The following is a 25,672-nucleotide window of genomic DNA, read 5'->3' on the forward strand; positions in this document are numbered from 1 at the left end:
GGAGGTTGGGGGGGTTGAGATGATGGCGGCACAAGGTGAGGGATGGGATATGGGGTATGGGGTATGGGGTGTGGGATATGGGATATGGGGTATGAGGTATGGGATATGGGGTATGGGATATGGGATATGGGGTATGGGGTATGGGATATGGGGTATGGGATATGGGATATGGGGTATGGGATATGGGGTATGGGGTATGGGATATGGGATGGATCCGGGTCCAGACCGGAATGGAGGGTGCTACAGGGTGGGAATGGGGTCGGGTGGGACGGACAGCAGGAGCTGCGGGTGCCCCATTGCATTGGCAGCACCTGCCCTGCCCTATAGGATCTCCATAGAGCTTTAATTGCTGCTATAGGAGCACCTCATGTGCTCTAAGTGCTGCTATGGGAGCACCCCGTGTGTCTAAGTGCTGTTATAGGAGCACCCCGTGTGTCTAAGTGCTGCTATGGGCATCACTCTGTATGTGCTGGGTGCTGTTGGTGCCTGTGAGCAGCGCTGAGCTCCAGGACGGCCATACCCCCCATTCCCAGCGCTGTGTGCTCCATGTTCTCCTCCCATTTCTTTGCAGAAGAGCGGAGAAGAAAGCTGCAGGAGTACCTGGAGGCCAGGAGGAAGCCGAAATGCACCAGCACCAAGTAAGTTGGGCTGTGCAGCTGTATCTGCATCACCAGCATCTGCCACCTCTGCAGTGTGTGCTAATGGGAGCAGCCCTGTGCCAGACTGAGCCTGGGGCAGCTCCTGGTAGCATCAACACAGCCGTGGTTGAGTTGTTATTTCCTGCTCTTTAATGCTGGGTGTCTCCACAAAACCTTCCCATCCCAGGCTTTGGGTTTGCAGAGCAGCCTTTGGTTGCATTGCCAGCTGTGCAGCTTTGTTTTATGGTAATAAGGAAGGGACACCTTCAGCCCATTTAAAGCAATCAGGAGGAAGCTCGTTACCACACCTGATCTGGTAGGTGGGTTCCCATCATGTCCTGCCCGGCCCCGTCAGCTGCAGGAAGCGCTTTGATGGCTTTTCCCGTCAGTGGAAGTTGTGTGTTGTGTAACACTCTTTGCTGTCACTTTTTCTGTTGCCACACGGAAGGGAAAGAAACACGACGTGGTTCTTCCTTGAAGCTTTCAGGCTTCCAAACGCTTCTCATCAGCTGCTGTGGCTGAAGCAACCAGAAGCATTTGAGCTCTTTCACCTTGTTTCTGCAGGGCCTGTTTAAAGGACCAGACTAATCACCTGGATCCACTTTTAAAAGCAGTTTCTGAACCAGAACATGTAAGTAGAAATGGACTCTTTTCAGTCTGGTTTTGTGCTTGAAGTGCATCCATGCAGATGGGGGAACACAGAGCAGGACGGTGAGTTCCTGACCCCAGGTGGGTGGTAGTAACACGTTGTTAAACATCCGGCCCTGAGACAAGCAATTAATTTTCAGAGCAAATAATGAGAGAATCATCCTCTGTCTCAGTGCTGGGTGTTACATTGGGCTTGTCTCCCCGCACTGGGCTTTGTGTGCATCCCTTGGGCTGGTGGGGCTGAGTGTCGGGGTGTGACTGAGCTGAGCTCTGCTCTGGGCTCTGCCTGATGTTCTTTGTCTCTGCAGCTTGGCAGGAACAAGGGCATCGTCCAACACGTAGCAAAGGGCACCTGGAAGGATGGCAAACTTGCAGCCAAACCTGCACAGCCAGCTGGGTGTGCTACGCTGCGGCAGCATCCACGTGCGTCTCAGAGAGTAGGAGTGGTACGGCCACGGCAGCTGGGGAAGGGCACAGAGCTGCCTGCAGGGCTCGTTCCGAGCACAAACCCCCCTGCACAGCCCAGAGGGAAGGTCCCACCTTCTGCCTCTTGTCACCTAAACCCTGGAGGGCCGGAGGAGGCTGGAAGTGGGCAGTCTGTGCCCGGGGCACCTTGCTCCCTGGATGAGAGCCGGCAGCGATGGCTTGGCTCCGACAAAGAGAACTTACCAGCACGAGCAGCTACAAACCCCGTGCCCAGCAACACTATTCAGTCTAATGGGAACAGTGTGGGGATCGAGAGAGCCTTGGCTCGTGGGCAGAGCTCAGGCGCTGTGTCAAGGACTGTCAAGGGCCCAAAGGACAGAATTAATGGCTGCCACACTAAGGAAATGCTGAATCAGGACAAATCCAGGAATCCCCTGCCAGGCTCAAAGGGCGCATCCCAAAAACCCAGCGGCACAACTCGGCCATTGCAGCCCCCTCAGTTACTTGCTAATTCCACACATTTGCTACATAAAAAGCCAGCTGTAAAACAGGAGAAAAACAATGCAGCAAGGGAACCTGTGGGGAAGCTCGGCACGTCTCGGATGGGAACTCTTAAGCACTCCAACACAGCTCCTGCAAAGCCCCCAGCCTCCAGCCGGCCCCAGGGCACCACAAATGGACCCACCAGGACACCCGGCCTGACGCTGTGCACCACGGTGCAGCAGCAAAGACCCACAGTGAGGGGGGGAGCAGACAGGAAGGACGTGAAGGCAGCACCTTCAGGACACACAGCAACATCCCGAGTGGGAGCCCCCCAGAAACAGCCTCTTCCCAGCACCAACAGCTCCAGAAATCCAGGAAATCAGGGTGGATTTGGGAGCAGGAGGGAGGTGCATAAAGCAGAGCTGCCGCAGAAGCATGGAGTGCATGCTGGCCGTGTCCCCAAGACCCCAACACCGGAGGATCGTAGGTAAGTGACATCCATGGCTCACTGTCCTCCTGGGGACAGCAGAGTGAGGTGCTGGACCATATGAGTCAGCTGCAGGGCCCAGCTGCACGGTCTGTGTGCTGCTGTGGGGATGCTGCAGTACAGGGGGGTGAGGTTTGATGGTCGTTTGGGTCCCTTGTTCCCCCCATGCAATAATTGCCTGCAGGCAGCAGTGAGGGAGCAGCGTCTGAAGATACAGCCTTGCTGTTCTGTGCTGCCTCTCCTGTTTTATCTTAAGTTTGGGAGGGTTTTTCTCTCCCAGCCTGGCTTGGGTGTGATCCCTAGGGCAGAAGTTCTTCCCAAGCAGCTAGAAATCCAAAGGGCAGAAAGAGCAGCAGCCTCACAAGTGCCAGTGGTCTGCTGTGTTGGTAACACTGATCCCTTGGTCCTTTCACAGGAGGCAGCTGGAGCAGTGGTTGGCCTCCAAAGGCAAGTGCTACAAGCGGCCGCCCATGGGGCTGCCCCCAAAAAAGCCAATGAAACAGAAGGAGAAGCCGCCCCAGGGGAGCACTGCGCAGGAGGAGCAAAAGCCAGAGGAGCTGGAGCAGCTCCACCTGGCCAGGATCAATGCGCTGCTGAGCGAGTGCCTGAAGCTCATCGAGGAGGTGGGAGTGGGGAAGGGGCTCTTGAAGCAAGGCATTTCTGCTTGGCTTAGAAGTCACCACACTCAATTCACCCCTGGAGCTGAGGGTGTATGGGGAGATGCACTGACAAGGAACGTGGCTTGGTAGCCCCTATACAGGCATCCCTGCGGATGTCCTGGTGTGTAGCAGTGCATCTTGCAGCAGGGATTCCTGCAGCAGCAGCCCAGGCTGCTCAAACCACTCCAGGATATGGGTCCCACTGCTGGGAATGGCATCTGTTAGCCCAGCCCTGGGTTTGGTGACCTGTCCCCCAACTGTTTGGGAGGATGCTGTACATGGGCAGCTCCTCCGTGCCCACCTCTTCTCCAGCACCTTGCCCTGGTTTTGCAGGGAGCCCCATCAGAGGAGATCTCAGCAATGCTGTGCCGTGAGCCCAGTGCAGAGAAATGTGCCAAGTTCTGGATGTGCAAAGCCAAGCTGCTCGCCCGCAGCAGCCCTTTGGACGTGATGGGGCTGTACGAAGCAGCGGTCTGTGCTGGTGCTGAGGTGAGTAGGGAGCTCTTTGGTTCCTCCTGCACAGCAGCAGGTTGTACCAAAGCCCAAAGGGTCAGATTTTGGGATCAGTTTAGTGGTCATTGGTGAAAAAGGCCTTTAGAGCTGTGGGTCTTGCTTGCTTTGGGACTTCATTCTTCTCTCCCTGCCTTCCTTGACCCGGGTCCTGATTTTTCTCTTCCCTTTTTGCAGCCCCTCCAGGAGCTCAGAGTTGTTGTCCTCGATATTTTGAAGACTGCAGAGCAGCCATCAGAAGGTAACACGTGCACACAGGGCAGGCCGGTGTTCCTGCGTGCTTTGCAGCCTGTCCCAGCACTCCGTGTCCCTGCTGAGTTGGCTGAGGGCTGAGCATTGTGAAAGTCCAGAACCCTCAACTCAGAAATGAGGCAGAATTCCTCTGCCAAAGCTGGGCCTGGCACAGCATGTGAGGTGCCCAGGGTTATGTCCACAGCTCTGCAGTGTTGTAGTGCCCCCTGCAGCTGCAGCTCTATTCCCTCTCTACAATCCTGCTGCCCTTTTCTATGTCCAAATGGAAGCCACAAGTCACAGTGCTGTGTCTTATAGTGGTCGGGCAGGGGGGAATGGCTTAAAGCTAAAAGAGGAGAGATTTAGATTAGATGATAGGAAAAGATTCTTTACTCAGGGTTGAGCCACTGGAACAGGTTGCACAGAGAGGTTGTGGCTGCCCCAATGCTGCATGGATTCAAGGCCAGGTTGGATGGAGCCCTGGGCAGCTTGAGCTGGCAGCTGCTAACCCTGCCCATGGCAGCAGGTTGGAGCTGGATGATCTTTAAGTCCCACTCTGACCGAAGCTGCTCTGATCTATGATTTCCCTCTCTCCTGTCAGGGGAAAATCCTGAGCATTGCCTTCAATGGGAGCCCACCACTCCTTGCCCAGGCAAGAGGCAGCACATGGCCATGACTCCATGCCAAACAGAGAGCGCCCTGAGCAGCCTGCCCACCTCCGCCATCAAGCTACAAGTGAAGTCTGTGCCCAGGTGAGGCCGAGCTGCTGGCAGCACAAACACCCTGTGCCATCTCTGCGGGCTTTGCTCACTGATGCCTTTTTTTCCTCCCCACAGGGTGAGGCAGGTGCCAGAAGGACAAGAGCTGAAATTCCTGACGCCGGTGCGGCGCTCAACGCGCATTGAGAAGGCTGGGAGCCGCTACCCTGGGATGCTCAAGGACCACGACCCCGTGGTGTCGTCCCTCAGCGAGATCCTGGATAATGACAAGGAGACCCAGTTCTTATTCCGCAAGAATAAAGCTCTGTCACAGGTGGCAAAGGCGGATGTTTTGAATATGTAGCCCCAGATGTTGCTGAGGGATTCTGAGGGCTGCCTTGCCCTGCCATTGACTGCTGCCGCCTCTCAGATGTAACTCTGCAGGGGTGGCCTCTTTAAGCCTTTTTCACTGTTTTTAAGTGTTTAAAGCCTTACAGTGTGAGCTGAGCAAGGTCTGGGATTGGAGATATGGGCTCTGTGCTGTCGGGTCAGCTCCATCACCCCAAAGCACACCCTGCTTTTTGTGCTGGCCAATGGCTCTGGTCGCTGCAGCCCTTTGGGTGCCTCGCAGGGTTTGGGAAGTGACATCCCAAGGAGGAAGGAATGCACAGCCCCTGTATGGGACCACAGGGAGAGCTGTGCTGGGCCTCAAAGCCAGCAGTGCTGTGGGCAGAGGGCACCCAGAGCCCAGGGGATGCCACAGGTTCCCCCCTGTAAGGGGAGCACGATGGTTCTGCTGTTGCTAAGCACAGAGCAGAGCCCCTTTTCCATCCTCCTGCCCCTAACAAACAGCAGGAGCAGCAGAACCAACAGTGCAGGGCTGCCCCAGGGCCTGTGTGCATCCATGGCACTTATCCCAGCTCCCAGCCCAGGCCTTGGCGATGCCCTTTGCTCCAACCTTCCCCAGGCTCGGGGCAAAGGAATTTTCCTTTGAAAAAAAAATATGATTTATGTCTGTTCCACTATGCTGTAACTCCAATAAAACTTTGTAAGATGTGAGCGTGCCTTTTATAAATAGACAAAGGTAAAGAAGGGGAGAGGTTGGGACTCTCAGCAGGTAAAAGGGAGCAGTGCTGGCCCCAGGACCTTGTTATCTTCGGGCATCAACCCCCTCCCCCAGAGCAGTTCCCAGTGCTGGAGCTGATTGAGCTGCTGGGTGCATCGTGCTGCCCTGCAGCAGCTCCTGGGGGTGGAGATGGGCACCGTGCTGCGGGGATGCTCTGCTACCATCAGCCCAGGGGCAGCACCCGCTGTCTGCTGGGGATCAGTGGGCTCAGGCCTCGCCGTCCTCTTCCTCCTCCCCGCTGGAGTCCTGGGGGAGCCCCAGAACCTGAGACAGAGGGGCTCATTGGGTGCTGGGCTGTGTGGGCACTGGGTGCCTGGCTCCTGTGCCACAGCTCTGCCCCCACCTGTTGGCTGTGCTGCTCCAGCTGCAGCTCCAGGGCTGCGCTTCCCTCTCCAGCATCTATGGGGCCGTGTTCCACCGTTGACTCATGGGCCATCTGCAGTGGGATGAGCAGGAGCAGGGCTGGCACCTGGGGCTGGCACCTGGGGCTGGTACCCGGCTCCTGATGGGCTTGGGGACATCAGAGGGGCAGGGGGGGAAACTGAGGCACAGCACCAGACGTACCAGGACAGAGGGTGCCCGGAAGAGGTAACTGAAGGGGTAGTAGAGGAAGTTGAGGAAGGAGGCGGCGTAGAGGTCAGCGTAGCGCATCAGCTGGCTGGCAAACAGGGTCTGGCGCGAGCCGCAGCGGAAGAGGCTGCCCATCTTCCCGTAGCACATGTCCATCTCGTGTGTGACTTTCTGTGTGCACGTCGGGGCGGTCAGGGCAGCGATACCCCACGTGTGGGCTGCTCTGTGGGATGGGGATGTGGTCCCATTGGGGTCACCTGGATGTGCCGTTTGATGGAGCTGATGTCCGGCCGCTCGCTGCTGCCGCTGTCCAAATGCCTGCGGTGGGAGCGGGGGGCTCACAAGGGCCCTTTGTGTCCCCCCCCGGCTGCAGGGACCCCAGCGTGGTGCCCACTCACTGGTACAGCTCTGCCAATAACAGGTCCAGGCTCCGCAGCTCCTCGAACAGCTCTGCCAGGGCAAACTCCATCTCAGTGCCTGCACTGCAGCCCTATCACCATACCTGGGGCTGGAAGAGCCCCCGAGGGATGGGGGGCAGGGCAGGGGCTGCTCACCGCTCTTCTCCGTCCACACCTGCAGCTCTCGGGCCAACTCGGGCACCACCAGGAAGGTGCGCCAGCCCTGCCGCTTCTTGGACTTGAGGATGTCCCCGAAGATGTGGTCCCCCATGTACAGGATGTCCTTGCCCTTCACGCCCAGCAGGTCACACACCAAGTCTGACGAGCCTGAGACACCGGGACGGCACAGCCTGGGGTCACCATGTCCCCACACCATGACACCACCACGTCACCCATCCAGGCGCTCACCACCGGAGTACACAGCGCAGTGCTGGAGGGGCCCCGTGTAGGTCCCGATGCGCAGCTTCCCCGTGTCCTGTGTGCACAGAGCACCCCGTGGGCTCACTGCCACCTCTGCCCACTTGGTGCTGGCAGGTGGGGGGGGGGGACACACATGGTGCCAGGGTCCCCACCGTGTTGACTTGGCGCAGGACGGTGCCCTCGGCGAAGAAGAGCGGCTTGCGGGTGTCCACCACGATGAGGTCGAAGTAGGAGCGCCAGGGACGTGGGGGGGTCCCGGTCTGCATGGGGGCAGGGAGGAAAGGTGACAGGGGATGGGGTCACCATTGGGTGGGGGCACCCCCAGCCCCAGCTCGGCTCTGTCCCCTCACCTTGTCACCATCACCAAAGTCGAACAGGTAGGTCATGATGGCCTGCAACAACACGCGGTGTCACCCGTGAGGGTGGTGGGGTTGTGGGGTCACCCTGAGCTCTGCCCCCCCCCCCCCAAAACCAGAAGTGGCACCACTCACATCGGTGTAGTTGTAGTCGCTGTTGGTGGCCAGGAACACCTTCCCCACCTCCCTCATGCGGCTCAGCAGCAGCGGCACACGGGGCTGTGGGGCACAGTGAGAGCAGTGGGGGGGGGCACACAGGGACTGGGGGGCACACAGGGATTGAGGAGGTTCCAGGGGTCTGGGGGGGCTCACAGACACTCACATCTTTCACCACGTATTTCTCCAGGTTCTCCAATGTCTTCTCCTTCAGGCAGCCCTGTGGGGGGGGGAGATGGGTGGTAAGGGGGTGGCAGAGGGTTGGAGCCCCCCCCCCAAGACCTGGTGGGGCTGCGGGGTCCCCCAGCCCTGCCCACAGCCCCACCGAGAGGTGAACTTGGTCCATGGCCTCGCGCACGTCCTGGAACATGCTGCGGAAGGACATGAAGAGGTTCCCGTGTTTGTAGCCAGTGTCACAGCTAAAAATGGGCAGAAAAATGGGGAAATAGGAGGTGAAAGCACCACACAGCATGGGGGACCCCCGGACCCCCCCATCACCAAACAGAGACCCCCCCACATCCCGCTCACCTGACATATCTGGGGCAGTTGGAGAAGAAGTCCACCAGGCAGGCGTACAGGTGGGTCTCTGTGTGGGAGGGGGCCGTGAGGGGGGGAGCACCCCAAAATGGGGGGAGGGCTGGGGTCTGGGGGGGGGCACAGCTCACCCGTCAGGTTGAAGAGGGTGTTGAGGATGTGGAAGCGCTTGGTGTCGTCCCGCTGGATGAACTTATTGGGGTAGTAGTGCAGGATCTCAGCCCTGCGGGGGGCACAGGGGCCGCTCAGCCCCTCCAACCAAACCCCAGCACTACCCAGGGACCCCCAACCCCCCCCCGGATAAAAGAAATGCTCACACACCCCCGGAGGAAGCGGAAGCCGTGGGCGCAGACCAGCAGGTTGCCATGAGAGTCCACCTTCAGCAGGTTCCCATAGAGCGCGTCGAACACCAGCCCCCTGTGGGACCAGCAGCAGGGCAGAGGGGTCCCAATGAGCGTGTGCCCCCCAATCCCAACCCCAGAACCACCCCCCCCCACCGCAGCACTCACCGGGTGGGGAAGGTGGGGTCGTATTTGTAGTGCAGGATCTCGGTGGGGTACCCGATGGACACCAGGTGCTCCAGCAGCAGCCTGAAGCCCAGCTCCTCGTAGGCAGGTGATTTATACACTGCACAGCCAAGGAGACACCTGGGTTTGGGTCTGGGGGTCTCAGCCCCCCCCCACACCCGGCTCAGCCTCCTCCCCCCCCCCAGCCCCACGCACTGGCCAAGGTATAATCCATATCGAAGCCGAAGCACTTGATCTTCTCCAGCGCCAGGCTGCGGTTCACGAAGATCCTGGTGGGGACAGCAGTGGGTTTAGGGACGGCCCGGAGCCCACGGAGCAGCACGGGGCCGTGCGACCCCCCCCGGCTGTGGAGGGCCCCGACGGTGAATTATTGGGGCAGAAAATCGGGATTTAACCGACAGAAGTTAGGGGGGAGGCAATGAGGAGCCCCCATTTCGTCCGCTTCCCCCCCCCCCTCCCCCTCCCCACCGATGCTGGCAGTCCCTGCGCAGTGCCCGGGGGTCGCCCCCCCCCATCGCCGGGCCCCTCTGTCCCTCGCTGCCCATCACCGCCGCCTCCTCCTCCTCCGCTCCCCTCCGCTTTAAGGGGCACCGCGCTCCGCCCCCCCCCTCCCCCGAGGCAGCGGACAATCATTAACCGGGGGGTCAAGGCCCGGCCCTGGGCAGCCCCAACACTATGGAGCACGAGTCCCCCCCACCAAAGGCCCCCAACCCCCCCAGCAGCCAACGCTGCCATCAGCCCAACGCGGCTGCACAGCCCTGATAAGAGCCCCCCCCGCACACACCATCCCCATCCCATGACAGCGGGGCCACACGTGAGGCTCTTATCAGCATTCCCAGCCCCAGGTACACCCAGGGGGTGACGAACATCCCTCCACCCCCCCCAAAGGGAGGCACAGCGCTGGCGTACGAAGGAAACCTTTATTGAGTCCGAGGTAGCAGCAGTGCGGGGGGCAAAGCCGAGCACAGCACAGCCCATGGCCCCCAGGGGGTCACTGCAGGGTCCGGGTTAAACTGGGGGGCAAAGAGGGCAAGGGGGGGATAAAAAAGTAACGCAGCCCTCGTCAGTGCTGGGCTGAGAGCAGCAGGACAGCCCAGCACCACACAGCTATAAAAATAAACCATACAGAGACTCGGTGACAACACGTGGAGGAACGGAGGGAGCCCCATGGTGGGGAGGGGGCTGTGTGTGTGTCCCCCTCCTCACGCCGGGCAGCAGCAAGCAGGCACAGCGTGGGCTCGCGCTCACAGCACGGCGAACGTGAAGAGGGCCATGATGGCGGCGCTGATGAGACCCGAGATGGGCACGGTGACGAACCAGGCCATGAAGATGTTACGGAACAGGCGCCAATCCACCGCCTTCCTGGAGCGCAGCCACCCCACCGACACCACCGAGCCCACCTGCGGGACGGCACAGCTCAGTGCAGCCCCCCGGGACCCCCACAGCACAACATGGGGCTGCAGCTCTGCCCCCCGCTTCTCCCAGCCTCGAGGTTTGCAGCCCTTCCAGGAGCTGCTGGGAGACACATTCAGCCCATGGGAACGGCCCTACCTTGCAGTGCGTGGTGCTGATGGGGAGCCCCACATTGGAGGCGATGACCACGGTCAGGGCGGATGCCAGCTCGATGCTGAAGCCACTGCAGAGATGAGAACAGGAGGGAAAGTGAGACAGAGCCCACCCTGCGCCCCCCAGGCAGACCCTCTGCATGGCAGGACCGACCCCTGTGCACAGCAGGGTGGGCGTGCAGGCAGGCACTGCTCACAGCTGCACCAGAAGGGGGCAAGATCCCCCCACCCCGGGCATACAGCCCCCAGGAGCAGAGCTCAGCCCTACCTGGATGGTGTGATGGGAGTCAGGTCCTTGCCCATGGTCTGGATGACCCTGCGGCCCCACACCCACAGCCCGATGCAGATCCCCACACCCCCGTAGAGCAGCAGCCAGATGGGGGTTGCCACCTTGGTGGCCACATCACCCGTCTGATAGACCAGGTAGAGTGCGACCAGGGGGCCGATGGCGTTGCTGCAGGAGGAAGGAGAGCGGGTCAGAGCTTGGAGCACAGCTCAGAACAACAGAAACAGCACTGCTGGTACCGACCTGACATCATTGCCACCATGAGCGAAGGAGCCAAAGCAGGCCGTGAGGATCTGCAGGAACTGGAAGAGCAGGGACACCTCGGGCTTGTCCTGGTCCTGCCACTCCTCCAACGAGCTGCTGCTGCCCTTCCTGTCCCCGAGGCCCATCTCCACTTGAGCAGCGTTCAGATCCACGTCGGCAGCGGGGTGCACGTCGGCCACCGCGTTGCAGTAGCTGGTGTAGCTGTCCATGCGCACCCGCTTCTTGGTGTCCGCCACGGGCCAGGCCAGCTTCTCCATCTCCTCCCCCTCCCTGGCCCGGAGGGAGTCCAGGGGCATTCCGCAGATGGCCATGGTGTACGACGTGTAACTGTTGTTGCGCCGCAGGGGTTTGTCCCCTGAGTCCCCCATGCAGTCCCCCATTTTGGCCAGGTGCAGTTTATGCAGCAGCTCCTTGTACAGCCCCGAGTCCTTGTGCACAGTGTGGTACTGGTACTGCCCGCTGGACGTCAGCTGGTGGCCCACGGGCTGGTGGAACTGCACCAGGTTACCATTGGGCAGCTGAACGGCTCCTGATAAAGGAGAAAGCAGTGAGCACCAAAGCAGTGAGCACCAAAGCAGTGAGCACCAAAGCAGTGAGCACCCATCTGGAACAGCACCGCAGCCCCACTGCAGCCCGCAGCGCTGCTCACCACCATCCACATTGGTTTCCTTCAGGTCGATGCTCGGGGGCCGCTCGGGGGTCTCCTCTGCATCCCCCAGGTTGAAGGACACAGCCCGCTCCTCCGTGGCCGCCCGTGGTGGCACAGCAGACGCTGCCTCGGTGCTGGGGCTCTTAGCATCGCCCATAGGAGCGTCGCCCAGCGGCACCTTGGGCTCCTCACGCTCCTCCTTCAGGCTGCCGCTCTTCTCCATCAAAGGGCTTTCAGAGGGACTCGATTTGATTTCTCCTGCACAGATCAGCTGCCGTTACACCCCAGCCCTTGGCACAGCCATTGAGCCACACCTGCCCTGCATTGTGCCCCCCCCATTTATGGCAGATCAATGGCTTTACAGCTCCTCAATTCTGACCTTTGTTGCTCCCCTTCCAGCCCAGTGCTCATCAGTCACACCTTGTCTGACACGCGGCACCAGCTCATCTCCTATTTTTATCCCCCCCACCCACACGGGGTGTGGTGAGCACCATGACCGGGCTCCTGCCGGTTATTCCTCGGGCACTGATCCCTTCCCAGCAATCCAACCTCCCTCGGGCTGCCCTGCAGCCACGTGAGCCATCATTGCTTCCATGCAGTGACCTGTGCCAGGCCAGCACCATCCCCTCCTGCAAAACCCCCCCCATCATGGAGCTGTGAGCCCAAACATCCCCATCTGCCTCTGCTTTCCAAGGCAAGAAGCTGAGGCTGCTCCCATGGGCTGGAAGGAGAAGGCAGAGGAGGGAGCCTGCCCTGCAGCTGCATGGAGCTCGGGCAGCCATAAAGCTGTCAGTCACACCCCAATTACAGCAGCTGACAAGGACACTCGTTATCCCCTTGCCTACAGGTCTGCAAATGAGGAAGCAGGCTGCGTGCTCTGTGTGTATGTGAGTGCACAGCCCTCCCATGCTGCTGGAGCTGCTGCAGGGGGTGTTTATCAATGGGTATTTCTGACCCGGGGGGAGGATTTCACCAGCCTGCACAGCTCTGCCTCGCAACCCACATCGATCCCAGAACACCGGGATTAAAGGTTATAGCAGCCTGCAGTGCAGGCAGGGCCACGGGCTGCCAGCCAGCAGCACGGAGCTGCTCCCAGCAGGAATCTGGGGTCCCCTCATGCTGTGGGGTTGGCTGGAGCCTTCAGGGCCGTCAGCATGGCCTGCACGCACCCAGAGCAGCTTAAGTGATAAGTGAAGCTGCAGATCCCTGCTAAGAACAGCCCCGTGGTAATGAGATTGGTGGGTGCAAAGAGGAGCCGGGAGCAGCACACCCAGCTGCACAACGCCACGTACTTACGTTCGATTTTCTTCTTCATTCTTGGACATACAAAGAACCAGACGACGAGAGCGCAGACAACAGCACTCCCCGCCGAAATGAGGAGGATACCCCAGAGAGGCAGTTTGTCAAAGCCCAGCACTAGGAAATAAAACAAGGGATCTTGAAACCCCCGGGGACCCCTCCGTGTCCGACTCTGCTCCCCCAGCCCGGAGACCACACAGCAAACAAGAGCTGGAGCTCACAGAGCCCCTCGGGGCCGCGGTCTCCCCCACGGGGAGCTAATCTGTTCCACATGCTCAGGCACTTTCCCTCCCCTCCTGCAGCCAAACCCGATTAGTGCCCGCTGTGCATTCTGCCTGAGAGCAGCAGGAACGCTCTCAGCCCTGCGCCCTGCCTTGCTGCAATGTCATAGAGAACAGCAGCACGGCTGCCGCAGCACCACGCTGCCTGCCTGGCACACGGGGACCTCGGCAGCTCTGGGAAGGGGATTTCTCTGCTGTAACACCTCAACTCAAAGCTCCTGCTCCAACACCTGCAGGAGGAACCTGATGCACTCTATGACCAGGCAATGAGTGCCTTTAGCCAGGGGCTGGCCTGCAGACCCCAGACCAAACGAGGTGACCACGCTGGAGGCAGCAACACGCTGCTCCCTCTGCACCAACACAACAGCTGCACAGCACTGAGCACACAGAGTCCAGCTGGAGGCTACAGCCCAACTGCTGCCTCCTCCTCCTCCTCCTGTGGATGCTGCAGGGAAGCAGACACCCCCGGAGCCTTCCAGGCACTGTTTACAGACAAAACCCTCGGAAGCCAACGCTGCCTTCTGTCACTCCACCTCCAGCCTCCAATGACCTCTTCCACTGTTCCACAACAGGAAACCCACTCAGACTGAAAACAGCTCACGCCGAGCAGCTCTGCCTGATGGAAGCTATGATTTGTGTGTTTTCCTGCACCACCTGCCCTCAGCTCTGCGGGCACCGCTCTCTGTGTGCCAGCCCTTACCCTGCCATCCCCCTACACAACAACCAAACACAAACATTCCTATTTGCTGTTCCCAAAGGGGCTGCAAACTGCGACATGAGCTCCTCTTCTCACCAGGAAACCTCCAGGATCATTAGTTTGCTCCTAGGGGTGGGTGTGTGGGAAGAGCCTCCGGCCCCGCTCCTCACTACAGGGCAAGCACAGCAGCCCCAACAACACCTGGGTACCCAAAACAGGAGGGGACATCACTATCTGGAGCTCTAGGGGCAAAGCTCAGTGGGGTTTAGTTCAGGCAGGCACCTATCTATAGCCCAGAACTCAGCGCACGCTAGCCTGCCGCCTTCTGAAACCGGCACAGGCCAGCCGCCTTCTAGGAGAATTCAGCCCTGAAAAGCAAAAAGGGGTAAATCGGGCATTTAATGGAGGCTTTGACAGTGATTTCCAAAGCGAGGTTTCAAGCACCGCAGTGCGTACTTACAGGGTGCGCCGGTGAACATGATGGAGAACAGGTTGATCCCCACGGTGCAGGCGTAGAAGACGGGCAGAGCACGGAGGCCATTGGGGACGGGGTCTGTCTGCAACACAACATTTGCTTTTCCATCCCACCATCCCTCTTTTTTTGGGATAAAATAGCTCCACAGACAAAGCTTTTGCCTTTTCCCCACTGCTTCAAGCAGAACAACAAAGCCCTCACTCGCAAGGAGCTCACAGCCCTGCAGTCCTGAGGCAGCACCAACCCAGCACTGCACAGGGACAGCGGGAAGCAGGAGGTGGCAGGCAGGGCTCGGAAAGGGCAGTTATGCAAGGCAGCTCCCACAGCAGTGACGCCGGGAGTGTTTTGCAAGGGTTGCCAGGCAGAAAGCAGAGCGATAAGATCTTAACATCTCCTGGAGCAGAAGTAGTTCTTCCAGACCTAAAATCACGGGTGTCATTAAACCCAAACGTGCAGAACAAAGTGCTGACAGATAATGCCCCCAACCCAAAGGATCAAAGAGCTTCAAGTTCATCACCCCCAAGAAATGACCTCCAGAGCTGCACCCCCCCAATGTTCCAGGTGCCAGACCCCTTTTTTTGCTGGACTTTCAGACCCTCCAAACAGCAGAAATCTTTTCTAGCACAGTCACAGCTATTGGATTCCCCTGAGATCTCACTGCCCCATCAGGGTCCTGGGCAAGGTTTAGGGCAGGGAGGAACAAGGAGCTTTGAGGACAGCTTTCAGCTGCCAGGACAGCACGGCACACAACCACCAGAGGGTCCCCATGTGGCTCAGCCCCACACTGGACCTGTTGCTCTCCAGTGGTTCGGGATGGAAACTCCCATGTCTGCAGGCAGCAGCTCCCCCAAACACCAAAGGAGACCAAAGGGTCTGAATGGAGCACCATGCGATGCTGCTACCAACCATACACAACACCCCAAATCCTGACTTCAGGGGGCTGAAACTCGCAGCAGTGGGGAAGTGGCTGCAGAACAGCCGGGAGGTGTGGGCTGCTCAGGCTGCCTCTCCCGCAGAGGGAAGTGCAGTTTCCAGGCACCGGGGACAATTTTGGTCCTCCCGGCTTCAAAAAAAGCCCCATCATCACTTGTCACCTTCCACTGCAGCACAAGAGCCTCACGTGAGTCCAGAAAAGCCGGAGATGCAGCTCCAACCTTATCAACTCCGGCAGCAAAGCTGCTCAAACAGCCCAGATGTTTTGGTAGGAGGAAAGTGAAAGCTCCTTATCTCCTGGTCCCCACCTCATGGGATGAGAGCTGCCCGGGCTCCCCATCGCCTCCCCATAGACACACATAGACCCACATAGACCCACATAGCCCAGCACACAAAGCAGTGAGCAGCTCATGAGCACAGCCGGGCCATCCTTACCTTGTGCAGAATGAACCTACGGACAAGGAAGAAGAGGACAGCAGACATGATGCCGGAGAGGAGGGGTGAGATGAACCAGGACAACACTAGGAGAGAGGAGACGCTGTTTGTTGGAGCCCTGATGCAGGTTTGAAGCACAGCATCGTGCACTGCTGCTCCTGGGGCATCACCCGGCCCCACTCACCGATCTTCAGCAGCTCGGACCACTTGACGCCTTTCTGCCCTTTGGCCACCAGTGAGAAGCCGATGGTGGCTCCGACGATGCAGTGCGTCCCCGAGATGGGCAGCTTCAGGAACGAAGCCGCCAGCTGCCACACGGCCGAGCCTGGAAGGGCAAAGGGGGGATAATAAGGAACTATGGGGAGCAGCCGGGGGTCCCAGGGGGAACAGGGCTCACCGAACATGGCGCTGATGGAGCCGGCCATCAGCAGGTGCTGGGTGTCGTTGTACATGTCCACGTCGATCAGCCCCTTGCGGATGGTCTCGCTGACCTTGGCCCCCAGCAGCACGGAGCCCACGGTCTCGAAGATGCTGGCCAGGATACAGGCCTGGCGCAGCGACACCACGCCGGAGCCCACGGCCGTACCGAACGAGTTGGCCACGTCGTTGGCGCCCACCGAGAAGGCCAGGACGAAGGCGATGATGAAACCCAGCACCAGCATCCACAGCAGCGGGGTGAGCGGCCCCGAGGGGGCGGGCGGGGGGAGCAGCGCGGCCGTGGGGACGGGCAGCTCCATGGCCGGCAATGAGGGGAGCCGGGGGGTGGGAGCGGAAAGGGGGGATATAGGGGAATATAGGGGGGATATAGGGGGATGTGGGGGGAGTGGAGCAATAAATAACGGCGGGGATTAATTAATTAACCGGGCGGCGTTACTGCCGCCGCTATAGCGCTGTCCGGCGGGGCGGGACGCGGCGGGCGGGCAGGGCCGGGCCGGGCTCCATGACGGCGGGTCCTGCGGGCGGACAGCGGGAATCAGCGGCAGCCGGTACCACCCGAACCACCGGAACCACCCGAACCCACCCGGTCCCGCTCCACGCTCGGCCTCGCTCGGCCATAACACTCACCGATGGGCCGGGAAGGACGGGGCTGCACACGGCACGACTCGCTCCGAACCGCCCTGACCCGCTCCAATGGTTCCGATGGTTCCGATCGGCTCCAATCGGTTCCGCTGGCTCCGCCGGTTCCGACCCGCCCCACTCGCCGCCTCCTCCTCTCACTGCGCGGCCGCCCCCCGCCCCTCCGCTTTTATAGCCTGCCCACACCCAGCGCCCGCCCTCTCGTGACGTCACAGCCGGCTCACAGCTCTGATTGGTCAGCTCAGCGCCGCGGGGTCGGGATCGCGCCGCTATTGGTCAGCTCCGCTCGGCGGCGGAGGCGCGACCGGCGGGTCCTTGCGCGGGCAGCGCGCCACGAAACCACGTGCGTGAACGGGACGGAGCGGAACCGAGATCGGGCCGGGCTGGATCCGAACCGGACCGACACAGCGCGGCGCTGGGGGCGGATCCGGAACAACCCGGTGCGGCCACACAACGGCCGGGTCTGAGTGCGCCGGCTGCGGTACCGGGATGGGGCCAGCGTGGTACCGGGACCGGCAGGACCCCACCTCTATCACGGCGTCACCCAGCCCCGGTTGGTCCCGTTTGGACCCCCCCCTTATCCAGGCTCAAAGAGCCCAAACCTGTGTTATCCCCCCCCAACTGCACGACCCCCGGTGCTACGGGACCGAACCTTGACCAGCAGGAACCACGGCCCAGTGGGCACAGGATGTGTTGGATGGGGGGTGTTGGATGGGGGGTGTTGGATGGGGGTGTTGGATGGGGGGTGTTGGATGGGGGGTGTTGGATGGGGGGTGTTGGATGGGGGGTGTTGGATGGGGGTGTTGGATGGGGGGTGTTGGATGGGGGGTGTTGGGTGGGGGGTGTTGGGTGGGGGGTGTCGGATGGGGGGTGTTGGATGGGGGGGTTGGATGGGGGGGGTTGGATGGGGGTGTTGGATGGGGGGTGTCGGATGGGGGGTGTTGGATGGGGGGGCTGGATGGGGGGTGTTGGGTGGGGGTGTTGGGTGGGGGTGTTGGATGGGGGGGGGTTGGATGGGGGTGTTGGATGGGGGGTGTTGGATGGGGGGGCTGGCAGCAAACCTGGGTGCTGCCATTTGTCCTCCCCACTGATGTGACACGGGTCAGCAGCTCAGGGCTGGGCTGTTGTGGGCCATCACCTCGTGGGGCCATCGCTGACGTGGGGCTGGAAGTGGCACCTGCCCCAGGAAGTGGCCGGGTGCCCCCGCCCCGCTGCCCCCCCGTCATGGGGTCGGAGTCCAGCCTGTGTCCCCATAGACCTCGTGTCCCTGCAGGTCCTGCATCACGGCCACGTGCAGCACTAAGCGCGTGGAGCCAGGGGTCCTTCACCCCTTCAGGCCACCCTGCACGATGGACGGGATGAGCCCACACCCACTCGTGTTCCGAAGGGTCTGCTGGGGAAATGGAGGCAGAAGGGATGCTGCTGGGGGCACACGAGGCCGTCCTGAGCCAGGAAGCAGCGGGTACCAGGGGCTCCTGGGGCACAGCAAGGAGCAGTGGGTGCAATACGTGAACCTGTGCCCTCGTGTGCCCCTGCAGTCCCTTTTGATGCAGCATTACCTGTGCCCACCTTTCTTCCTGCTGGCAGTGAACCACACGAGGTGTAAGGTTGGCTGGACTGCAGTCATTGCTTTGCCTCCCATCCAGCAGGGGGGCGGTGGAGCTGTGAGCCCTTGTGGGGCAGGAGCGTCCTCTGCTGCCAGGATGCTCCAGCTTCAGTCCATCACCAGCTGTGGGGCTGCGCTGTGGGGCCAGCAGCTCAGAAAAGCCCCTGAGCACTATGGAGACAAGCAGGTGATCTGTGATGCCATCCCAGCGTCATCCACTGAGTTACACTTTGTAAAAGCAAACCAGAGCCACGCGCTGTAGTGTCCACAGCTTAGCAGACAGGAGCTAAGCTTAGGGGAAAGCATTTATTTCAGAGGTTGGTAGGGAATTTCACATCACACAAAGGCCCCAGAAGCAGAGTTCCTATTGGCAGTGTTATGCAGGAGTCCCAGCAGACAGCGCTGGCACTTTTGGTACGTGAGCCCAGAACAAGGCAGCTCAGTGTGAGGCATCAGACAGTGCTGATGAGACATACTTCAAGGACAGGTCATTCCTTCATAGGTACCATCCCAATGACAGCAATTAACCGAGAGCAAAGGGCTGCCACAAACCTTGTGGTTTACACCCCCAGACAAGGCAGACAGACCAAGGCTACGAGGCCGACCTGCAACCAGGCGGAGTGCAGCTAAAGTCCCCTCTGCAGCCACCGGGGCAGCTTCCCCACATCCAGACCTACAGGCAACAAAGTGCAGCACGGAGCTTTGTGCTCCACACTGACAAGCTGGAGCTCCACAAGGACCATCCTTGGGATGTGATTAGTGGGAATGGGTTGGCATTGGATTTGGCGACCCTACAATCATTTAGGTTGGAGAAGAGCACTATGGCATCTAATTTGATTGTATTTCAGATGAGTTTTGTTTTGGAGGGGGTTAATCATCCTCCAGAAGCTGGAGGCAGGCTGCATTCTCTCCATATAATGACAGAATTCATTCTTCCCTCTGCAGATTCCTACATTCTGAACCCAAATTTGCTTCATTTGGCAGGATTTACTGCAAGCGCAGAGGGGCAGCTTGCAAGGAGGTAACAAAGCTTGCATAGATTTGGTTAAAGCATTCTGTTTAAATAAGGCTTTCCTAGCTCAGGTAGATACAAAGTGGCAATGCAAGCAAAAATACAAAAGTTAAGGTTAAAATGCAACTGCCATCACCCAACCAGAGCATTAATCAACGTCACTACTCAGCAATTAATGAGAGAAAAGCCCCCAGAAATTAAGAGAAATCCTTATGATTCCCTCCTCCCTGTAACATGGGACATACACCAGGAACCCTTCAATCCTCGCCGCCACAAAGCTTCAGCAGAACTTTCCTGTAGTCTCCTGAACAATCTCCCTGGGGATACAAAGGTGAACAATGGTGACCACGCCAGAACATTCAGGGACATTCTCAGTATATTTCTGTAACATCTGCTTTGTCTCAGCTGCTCTAAAATGCCCCAAAGGTGTCATGGGGGGGACTCTGAAAATCCCACCTTGTGTCTAAGTTTACCTTAATGAAGGAGTGAAGTGACTTCCCATACATGGTCAGGAATTCTCTTCTGATATCCAGCATATCTATTTCGGAGCGGGACACCATCACTCTGATCAGAGTGTTGTCGTCTGTTCCCAGGCCCTAGAAAGCAAAACAACCACATAGAGCTAACACAGAACCCTCTGGAGAATCACCCACAGACACAAAGGTCTCAGTGCCCAGTGCAGGAGCTGTGATGCTGCTGACTCGAGCACGAAAATGCAAGAAAGAAGCAAGCAATTTTACTCCACAAACAATCTATTTACCTTCATGGATTTATACAGTCTTTCGGCAAAGTACGCAGGCTTGTTTCGCATGCACTTTACTGTGAGGAGAGACAAGAACAAGAGAGTTAAGGTCAGCAAAAGCAGGAGGATTCCCACACCTCTGCAGCACTTTCTTCTGTCAAGATGCAACTCCAGGCTAACAAACAGCAGGGGCAGTGCGGGCACCAACAGCCAGTGATGTGCTGGGAGCTGATGTGTCTGTGCTGAGGCTTTAATGCCTCCTGACAGCAAACCTCTGCTGCCAAAGCATCCTTTGGCCAAGCACAATGTACCGTAAAGCATAAAGCTTTCTAACCTGACTGGGTCTGAAAAGCATAGAATGGTTCGGGTTGGAAGGGACTCCTAAGATCATCTACTTCCAGCCCCCCTGCAGTAGGCACGGACACCTCCCTCTACACCAGGCGCTCCAAGTCCCACCCAGCCGGGCTTTGTGTGCACAAAGACAAACCATGTCTGCCCCCTGAAACCTCTAACAGCCACTCAAGGGAACACACAGCACCTCTGATCACTTCATTACTACACTGTAGATAAGGTTTAAAAGCAGAGCACTCACCCACAGCCAGCAAAGCATCTTCCAGGTCTCCTGACATCTCAGATTTAATGCTGTCTGTTATGTCCTTGTTAGCAATGCCTCTGTACACATCAAAAACTAGGAGGAAGAGTCCATGGTGGAGAGTCAGAGAGATTCAAAGGACCACTTTGAAACAAGCTCCTCATAAGCTGCATGAACGCTGTATGATTCCTGCAGCACTGCCAGCTAAATCAGGACCGTCCCACAGAAATAACTCATTTCCATTGCTAACAGTCTTGTTAATTGGCCTATCAAAGCTGGTACCATTTTCAAGACCTGCTACTTCATGCTGGCAGATGAATCTCTTTGCCCCCCCGTCACAGTGGTGGTCACACTTAGGTTTCTGAGGTCCCTTTTAGGCTCAGGAGGGAATAAAACAGCCCAAATGGAATAGATGCAGTGAGGCTCTCTCAAGGACATTTGTTGACTCAGAGGAGTTCACACTGACTGAACACGTATGGAGCATCATGCAAACAGAAAGGAAAGAAAAGCCCAGGACACTGTGGAGGGGTCCTACCTCTCAGCAGGTGATACCTGTTCCGTGTACAGAGGATGGACATAAATTGCACCTCATCTGTTCCCCATTTCTTCTCCCCCGCTTCATACAGGCACTTAAAGACATTATGGATGACAACATAAGGCTCACGGACAAGACTGGGCGTACAGAAAACCTTTAATTCATTGGTGCTGGAGAACTGCTGGCCTGTACTTGTCTAAATCATGGCTATTTTCCAACAAGCACCAACCAGGCATGGCAACCCACAGCCAAAACGTCATTGCCCCTGCCAAGTAACCAGCTTATCTAGAGACCTCTCATTAGAGACTTGCAAACAAGACTAGAATCATCATTCCCATTTCACAGGTCGGCTCCTCTTCACCACGCATCACACGCACAAGAATATATTGCTCATGCAGGGAAGCACGATACTACGCACCTGAGCATCCTGCTGAGCAAGGGCATCATCCACATAAGTGCTTTCATCTCTGTTTCCCTGCAAAGACACAAGGATGGAAGACTCAGCTCCCACAGCACCTACTGGAAGCAACTCCTGAGAGTTCTCCATTCAGGAACAGCTGCTGGAGATGGGTAATGGGGTTCTTCAAAAGGAATACTAGCTTAGAAACATAGTGAAACAACTAAAATGTGCTTTGGGCTTCCTTCTGAAATGAGCAGCAACCCACTTTACTGGGACATTTAGAAAAGAGCCCACAGCATTCATGAGTCAGAATCCCCTCCCTGCAGAAGCTGGGTTATAGGAGCAGACCAAAAGACACACAGGGTGAGAACAGACCAGCCTGGAGCTCCTCACCGCTGAGCACAGAGCTGTGCTCACAAGAAGATTCACCCTGTTCTCCCCTTGGCTCCACTCACCGTTGCAAGGGACACGAGGACCCTTCGAAACATGGAAGACGTGTCAGATACGATGTCATCCTCAAGGGAGCAGCCATATTCTAGTTAGAACACACACATGGCATCCGTTAGGAGCAGGGCCAGCACCTGGGTGCCGCCCACAACATTCCTAGCTAAGTACTGAACTGTGCCCAGGGCTCAGCATCACTGCAGCACTCCAGCCATCATCATTAGTGCTACAGCCTCCAATTAAGCAGCACAGACAGTAAGAAACTGGCAAGAGAGCCATACGTCCCGCTGACAGACAGGACGCTCCTCCCCATTTTATTTACTACAATTTAGATGCTGGTGACACCACTTACGGAGCCTGTAGTTCTCATTAATGCGACGAATCTCTTCGTTGGTGCGAGAAGCCAGAATTTCAATCAGGCAGCCTTCATCTGTTCCTGCTCCCTAAGGAATTGCCAAGGCAAGATGTAAGATACCAACAACAGCTCGGGACATGCAAGCAGGTTTCTTTAAGAGTTAATAATAAACAAGAAGACATACATAGCAAAGCAATAAGACCTTGGCCAGAACTTAAACAATACAAAAGGAAGATTTCCAAACCTTCACAGCCCTCCTCAGTTCGTGCACGTCATACATGGTGGTGGGAGTCATCATCCCAATGATCACCCTCTCAAAATTCCCACTCAGCTCCGACTTCAAGTCATCAATCAAATCCTACAAGGCCAAGAGAAAGGAGTTGGCAGGAGGTACAGCCTTCGAGGACAGACAGAACTGAGCTGATCTCCACTCCTCTTCAGGCTCCAGCCCTCCTTGCATCAACAACTGCTCTGAACTCAGCAAGAACAAAACAACCTTGGTCAGGTAAAGTCACTGCCAACCTTTCTCTTATGGAGATTGGGCTGTTTTCCACTTTTCACCACCTCAACCACCTTCACACATCTCTGGAGGCCACCTACCCTGCCAATAGTGCTCTTATAGGTGATCAGAACTTGCTGACGTTGGGAAACATTTAGTTTGGTCAAGGTGTCGATGATGGCATCCTCATCCGTGCCTGCAAGAAACAAATGGAAGCCAGTCAGGCTGTGTGGACAAGAATCAGAAGTGCCCTCTGGTCTTGTACCACCTCCAGTCCCCTGCACAGCCAGTTCTCAACAGCCCCAGGGCTACATCCATGCACACAAAGCTGCCAGGTCCCAGCCCACCAGAGAAGCTGCATTTCAGGACATGAAGAGCAGTTCTGCTTCCACTTCCCAACAATTTTAAGGGCAGCTGTGCAGCAGAGCAACACAAGCAGCTACATTTCCTTCTAACAAACCACCAGAGAAACCATTCCCAGTGCTGGGGAAATAAAAGTCAACCCGTGGAGGGAGATCAACTTACCAAAGCCCTTCATGGCCTTCCTGAGTGCCTGCGCTTCTTGCTCAGCGCTGAAACTTGAGACCCCTTTGATTGTTGCCTAAGGCCACAAGAGAAGGATTTAGCAAAGGCAGATTTGCACCAAAGCACACAGAGAGTTGGATTGGGAGATAAAACACACCAAAAAACAAACGTAAAAGACGTAAAACTCCACCCACACAAGTGATGTTGTATCAGGTTCTCTCTTACACAGCAGTGTATTCTACTGGGACTTCCCAGGCACATCAGAAAGAAGCCACGGGGGCACAACCACAGGTAGAAAATATCTCCATATTGCTGTGTATCTGGTTTCCAATGAAACAAAAGCTGGACCACCTGGCATCTGTGTTCAGTCCCACCAGGCCTTCATCCTTCTCCATGTCAATCTCCAAACCCATCTGGTCATGGTCCCAGGCACCAGTTTAGGGCCCTATTGCAGCAGGAGCTGGACCAGATGAACCCAGAGGCTCCTTCCAACATCAACCATTCCATGGTTCCGTTACACACCACGACGTGCCGTGTTTGGCTCAAACTGGCCATTCACAAACAGGTTTCTCCTGCCTCCTGCTCAGTGCCATCTCTGTGGGCTCAGGCTGCCTCCTACGACCCATCTCTGTTCCAATCAACAGCAAAACAGCGCTGACCTTCCTGGAGTCTGGGCTTTGGAAAACAGGCACAGAAATAACCACTGCATGGGTGGAACCCTGTGGGTTGAACCGGGAGGGAGCAGCGTGCCCAGAGAGCTTATCTGGAAAAATACTCGCTCTGTGAGCTGACATTCAGTTGGATTTTTCATTAACTCCTGAGCAGGAAAAGCAGAGATGTGTGGGGCATTGTCCCCTAGGAGGAAATAGAAAGGAGCTACAAATTCACCGCTCATAAAAAGCCAGGTGGTGCTCTTCCTATCTACGCTCCCTGTGTTTGTGTGATCTGAGCCAATGCCTGGCACAGCGTGGCACAGCAAACAAACACACTCACCATCACTCGAGGTTTCGGTCAGTCTCTTGTTCAGGTCCCACCAACAGCTGGTAACTGCAATAAAAACCAGTTTTCTAACTAACAGTTATTAGAACATACCCCCCTGCCACTTTATGGTGCTGGTCAAGTGACTGTGACCATAACGCATGACGATAAACACATCATTTCCCAATCTGAAAGAACACAAACACACAACCAGTCTGCTCTGCACTGAGCCAACAAGGGCTGCTATGCAGCAGGACAGCAGCTCTGCATGAGAGGGACGTGGTGCACAAGCAGACAATGGCACCAATGGTTAAGAAATGCCTTTTCCATCCCTAGAATGACAGCCTGGCTGAGGTTACAGAGAGCAGAGTGACACCCTTGTCCTGCTGAGCGCTGTGTTGGTGAGCCCAGCCCTTGTGCAAGAGCAGCAGCTCCTGCCCTGCCCTGCATGTGACTCTGACACATCTGGAGCATCACAGCCCGGCATTGCATTGCACACAGCAGCTCAGCCCGGCATTGCATTGCACACAGCAGCTCAGCCCGGCATTGCATTGCACACAGCAGCTCCTCCCGTCCCCTCCTTCATAGAACTGCGGACAATCTACAACCCGGGCAGCAGAAAACGAACAGTTTTCTCCCTTTTCCCACCCTCGGCATTAACAAAGAGCTGACCGCTCCGCATTAACGTTGGGCATTAATTAACATTAATTAACATCACAGCCGGACCGGACCCCGCAGCTCCTCGTTCCCCCCCGCCCCCCGTTCCGTGCCGTCCCACGCTCCATCCCCACGTTCCGTCCCGTGGTCGCTCGTGGCCACTCACCCCCAGCGCAGGGCGCGTCCGTACAGCGCGGAGCGGGGCTGGGCCGGGCGTGACGCGGCGGGGAGGGACCGAGGGACACACGGCGCTGCACCCGCCCACGGGGGAGGGAGGGAGGGAGGGAGGGAAGGAAGGAGGGAAGGAGATCCGACAGGGTGAGGCCTGAGCAGCCCCCCCAGCTGCGGGCAGCCCCCAGCCCGTGTTCTAAGCTCAGCGGGAACGGCCGCATTGAGCGGGGCAGCACCGGCCCCGTGAGGCCTCACCCCATCCCCGCATCCTCCTCCTGCAGCACCAGCCGGGACCGGAGCGCTGGGAGCGGAGCTGGGCGTAGAACCG

At 57.7% G+C, this 25,672-nt stretch overlaps 4 protein-coding genes across 13 annotated transcripts; 1 reads left to right on the forward strand and 3 right to left on the reverse strand.

Moving 5' to 3' along the window:
* CKAP2L (cytoskeleton associated protein 2L) lies at positions 1-5,839 on the forward strand. 2 transcript variants are annotated; one of them, XM_015882929.3, is made up of 9 exons: positions 1-35; positions 572-638; positions 1,203-1,269; positions 1,595-2,682; positions 3,098-3,305; positions 3,675-3,830; positions 4,029-4,092; positions 4,684-4,834; positions 4,919-5,839. In XM_015882929.3, exons 1-9 carry the CDS (start codon positions 20-22, stop codon positions 5,142-5,144), a joined length of 2,043 nt encoding a protein of 680 aa, XP_015738415.1. In that variant the 5' UTR covers positions 1-19; the 3' UTR covers positions 5,145-5,839. The 2 variants fall into 2 exon arrangements, with proteins under 2 accessions (XP_015738415.1, XP_015738416.1); XM_015882930.3 differs by having other exon boundaries at positions 575-638.
* On the reverse strand, positions 5,826-9,422 carry LOC107323638 (cytosolic purine 5'-nucleotidase). 2 transcript variants are annotated; one of them, XM_015882932.3, is made up of 18 exons: positions 9,336-9,422; positions 9,063-9,136; positions 8,850-8,967; positions 8,662-8,757; positions 8,472-8,563; positions 8,335-8,392; positions 8,132-8,225; positions 7,973-8,026; positions 7,786-7,869; positions 7,645-7,686; positions 7,447-7,554; positions 7,283-7,349; positions 7,031-7,201; positions 6,875-6,926; positions 6,734-6,794; positions 6,471-6,647; positions 6,250-6,342; positions 5,826-6,170 (listed from the first exon to the last, which is right to left on the reverse strand). In XM_015882932.3, the coding sequence occupies exons 1-18, from the start codon at positions 9,410-9,412 to the stop codon at positions 6,114-6,116; spliced, it is 1,575 nt and encodes a 524-aa protein (XP_015738418.2). In that variant the 5' UTR covers positions 9,413-9,422; the 3' UTR covers positions 5,826-6,113. The 2 variants fall into 2 exon arrangements, with proteins under 2 accessions (XP_015738418.2, XP_085366115.1); XM_085509989.1 differs by having other exon boundaries at positions 5,826-6,342.
* A 346-nt stretch (positions 9,423-9,768) lies between these two features.
* SLC20A1 (solute carrier family 20 member 1) lies at positions 9,769-16,972 on the reverse strand. Of its 5 annotated transcripts, none has more exons than XM_085509986.1 (11): positions 16,817-16,972; positions 16,149-16,704; positions 15,936-16,076; positions 15,752-15,837; positions 14,369-14,461; positions 12,928-13,047; positions 11,632-11,889; positions 10,962-11,511; positions 10,701-10,886; positions 10,419-10,503; positions 9,769-10,267 (listed from the first exon to the last, which is right to left on the reverse strand). In XM_085509986.1, the coding sequence occupies exons 5-11, from the start codon at positions 14,385-14,387 to the stop codon at positions 10,112-10,114; spliced, it is 1,374 nt and encodes a 457-aa protein (XP_085366112.1). In that variant the 5' UTR covers positions 14,388-14,461; positions 15,752-15,837; positions 15,936-16,076; positions 16,149-16,704; positions 16,817-16,972; the 3' UTR covers positions 9,769-10,111. The 5 variants fall into 5 exon arrangements, with proteins under 5 accessions (XP_085366112.1, XP_015738509.2, XP_085366111.1 ...); XM_015883023.3 differs by having other exon boundaries at positions 14,369-14,465; XM_085509985.1 differs by having other exon boundaries at positions 14,369-14,465; positions 15,936-16,704.
* Positions 16,973-18,693: 1,721 nt separating this feature from the next.
* Positions 18,694-25,390, reverse strand: ANXA4 (annexin A4). Of its 4 annotated transcripts, none has more exons than XM_085509993.1 (13): positions 25,340-25,390; positions 24,532-24,585; positions 23,539-23,614; positions 23,115-23,209; positions 22,759-22,872; positions 22,512-22,602; positions 22,171-22,250; positions 21,734-21,790; positions 21,316-21,409; positions 20,781-20,876; positions 20,207-20,265; positions 19,920-20,042; positions 18,694-19,763 (listed from the first exon to the last, which is right to left on the reverse strand). In XM_085509993.1, the coding sequence occupies exons 2-13, from the start codon at positions 24,532-24,534 to the stop codon at positions 19,704-19,706; spliced, it is 948 nt and encodes a 315-aa protein (XP_085366119.1). In that variant the 5' UTR covers positions 24,535-24,585; positions 25,340-25,390; the 3' UTR covers positions 18,694-19,703. The 4 variants fall into 4 exon arrangements, 3 of the variants coding, with proteins under 3 accessions (XP_085366119.1, XP_085366121.1, XP_085366120.1); XM_085509995.1 differs by having other exon boundaries at positions 25,308-25,390; XM_085509994.1 differs by having other exon boundaries at positions 25,287-25,390.
* Positions 25,391-25,672: the final 282 nt, after the last annotated feature.

This window comes from Coturnix japonica, chromosome 10, assembly GCF_054131305.1.
Source record: "Coturnix japonica strain WE chromosome 10, WE-NBRP24, whole genome shotgun sequence".
Classification (NCBI taxonomy): domain Eukaryota; kingdom Metazoa; phylum Chordata; class Aves; order Galliformes; family Phasianidae; genus Coturnix; species Coturnix japonica.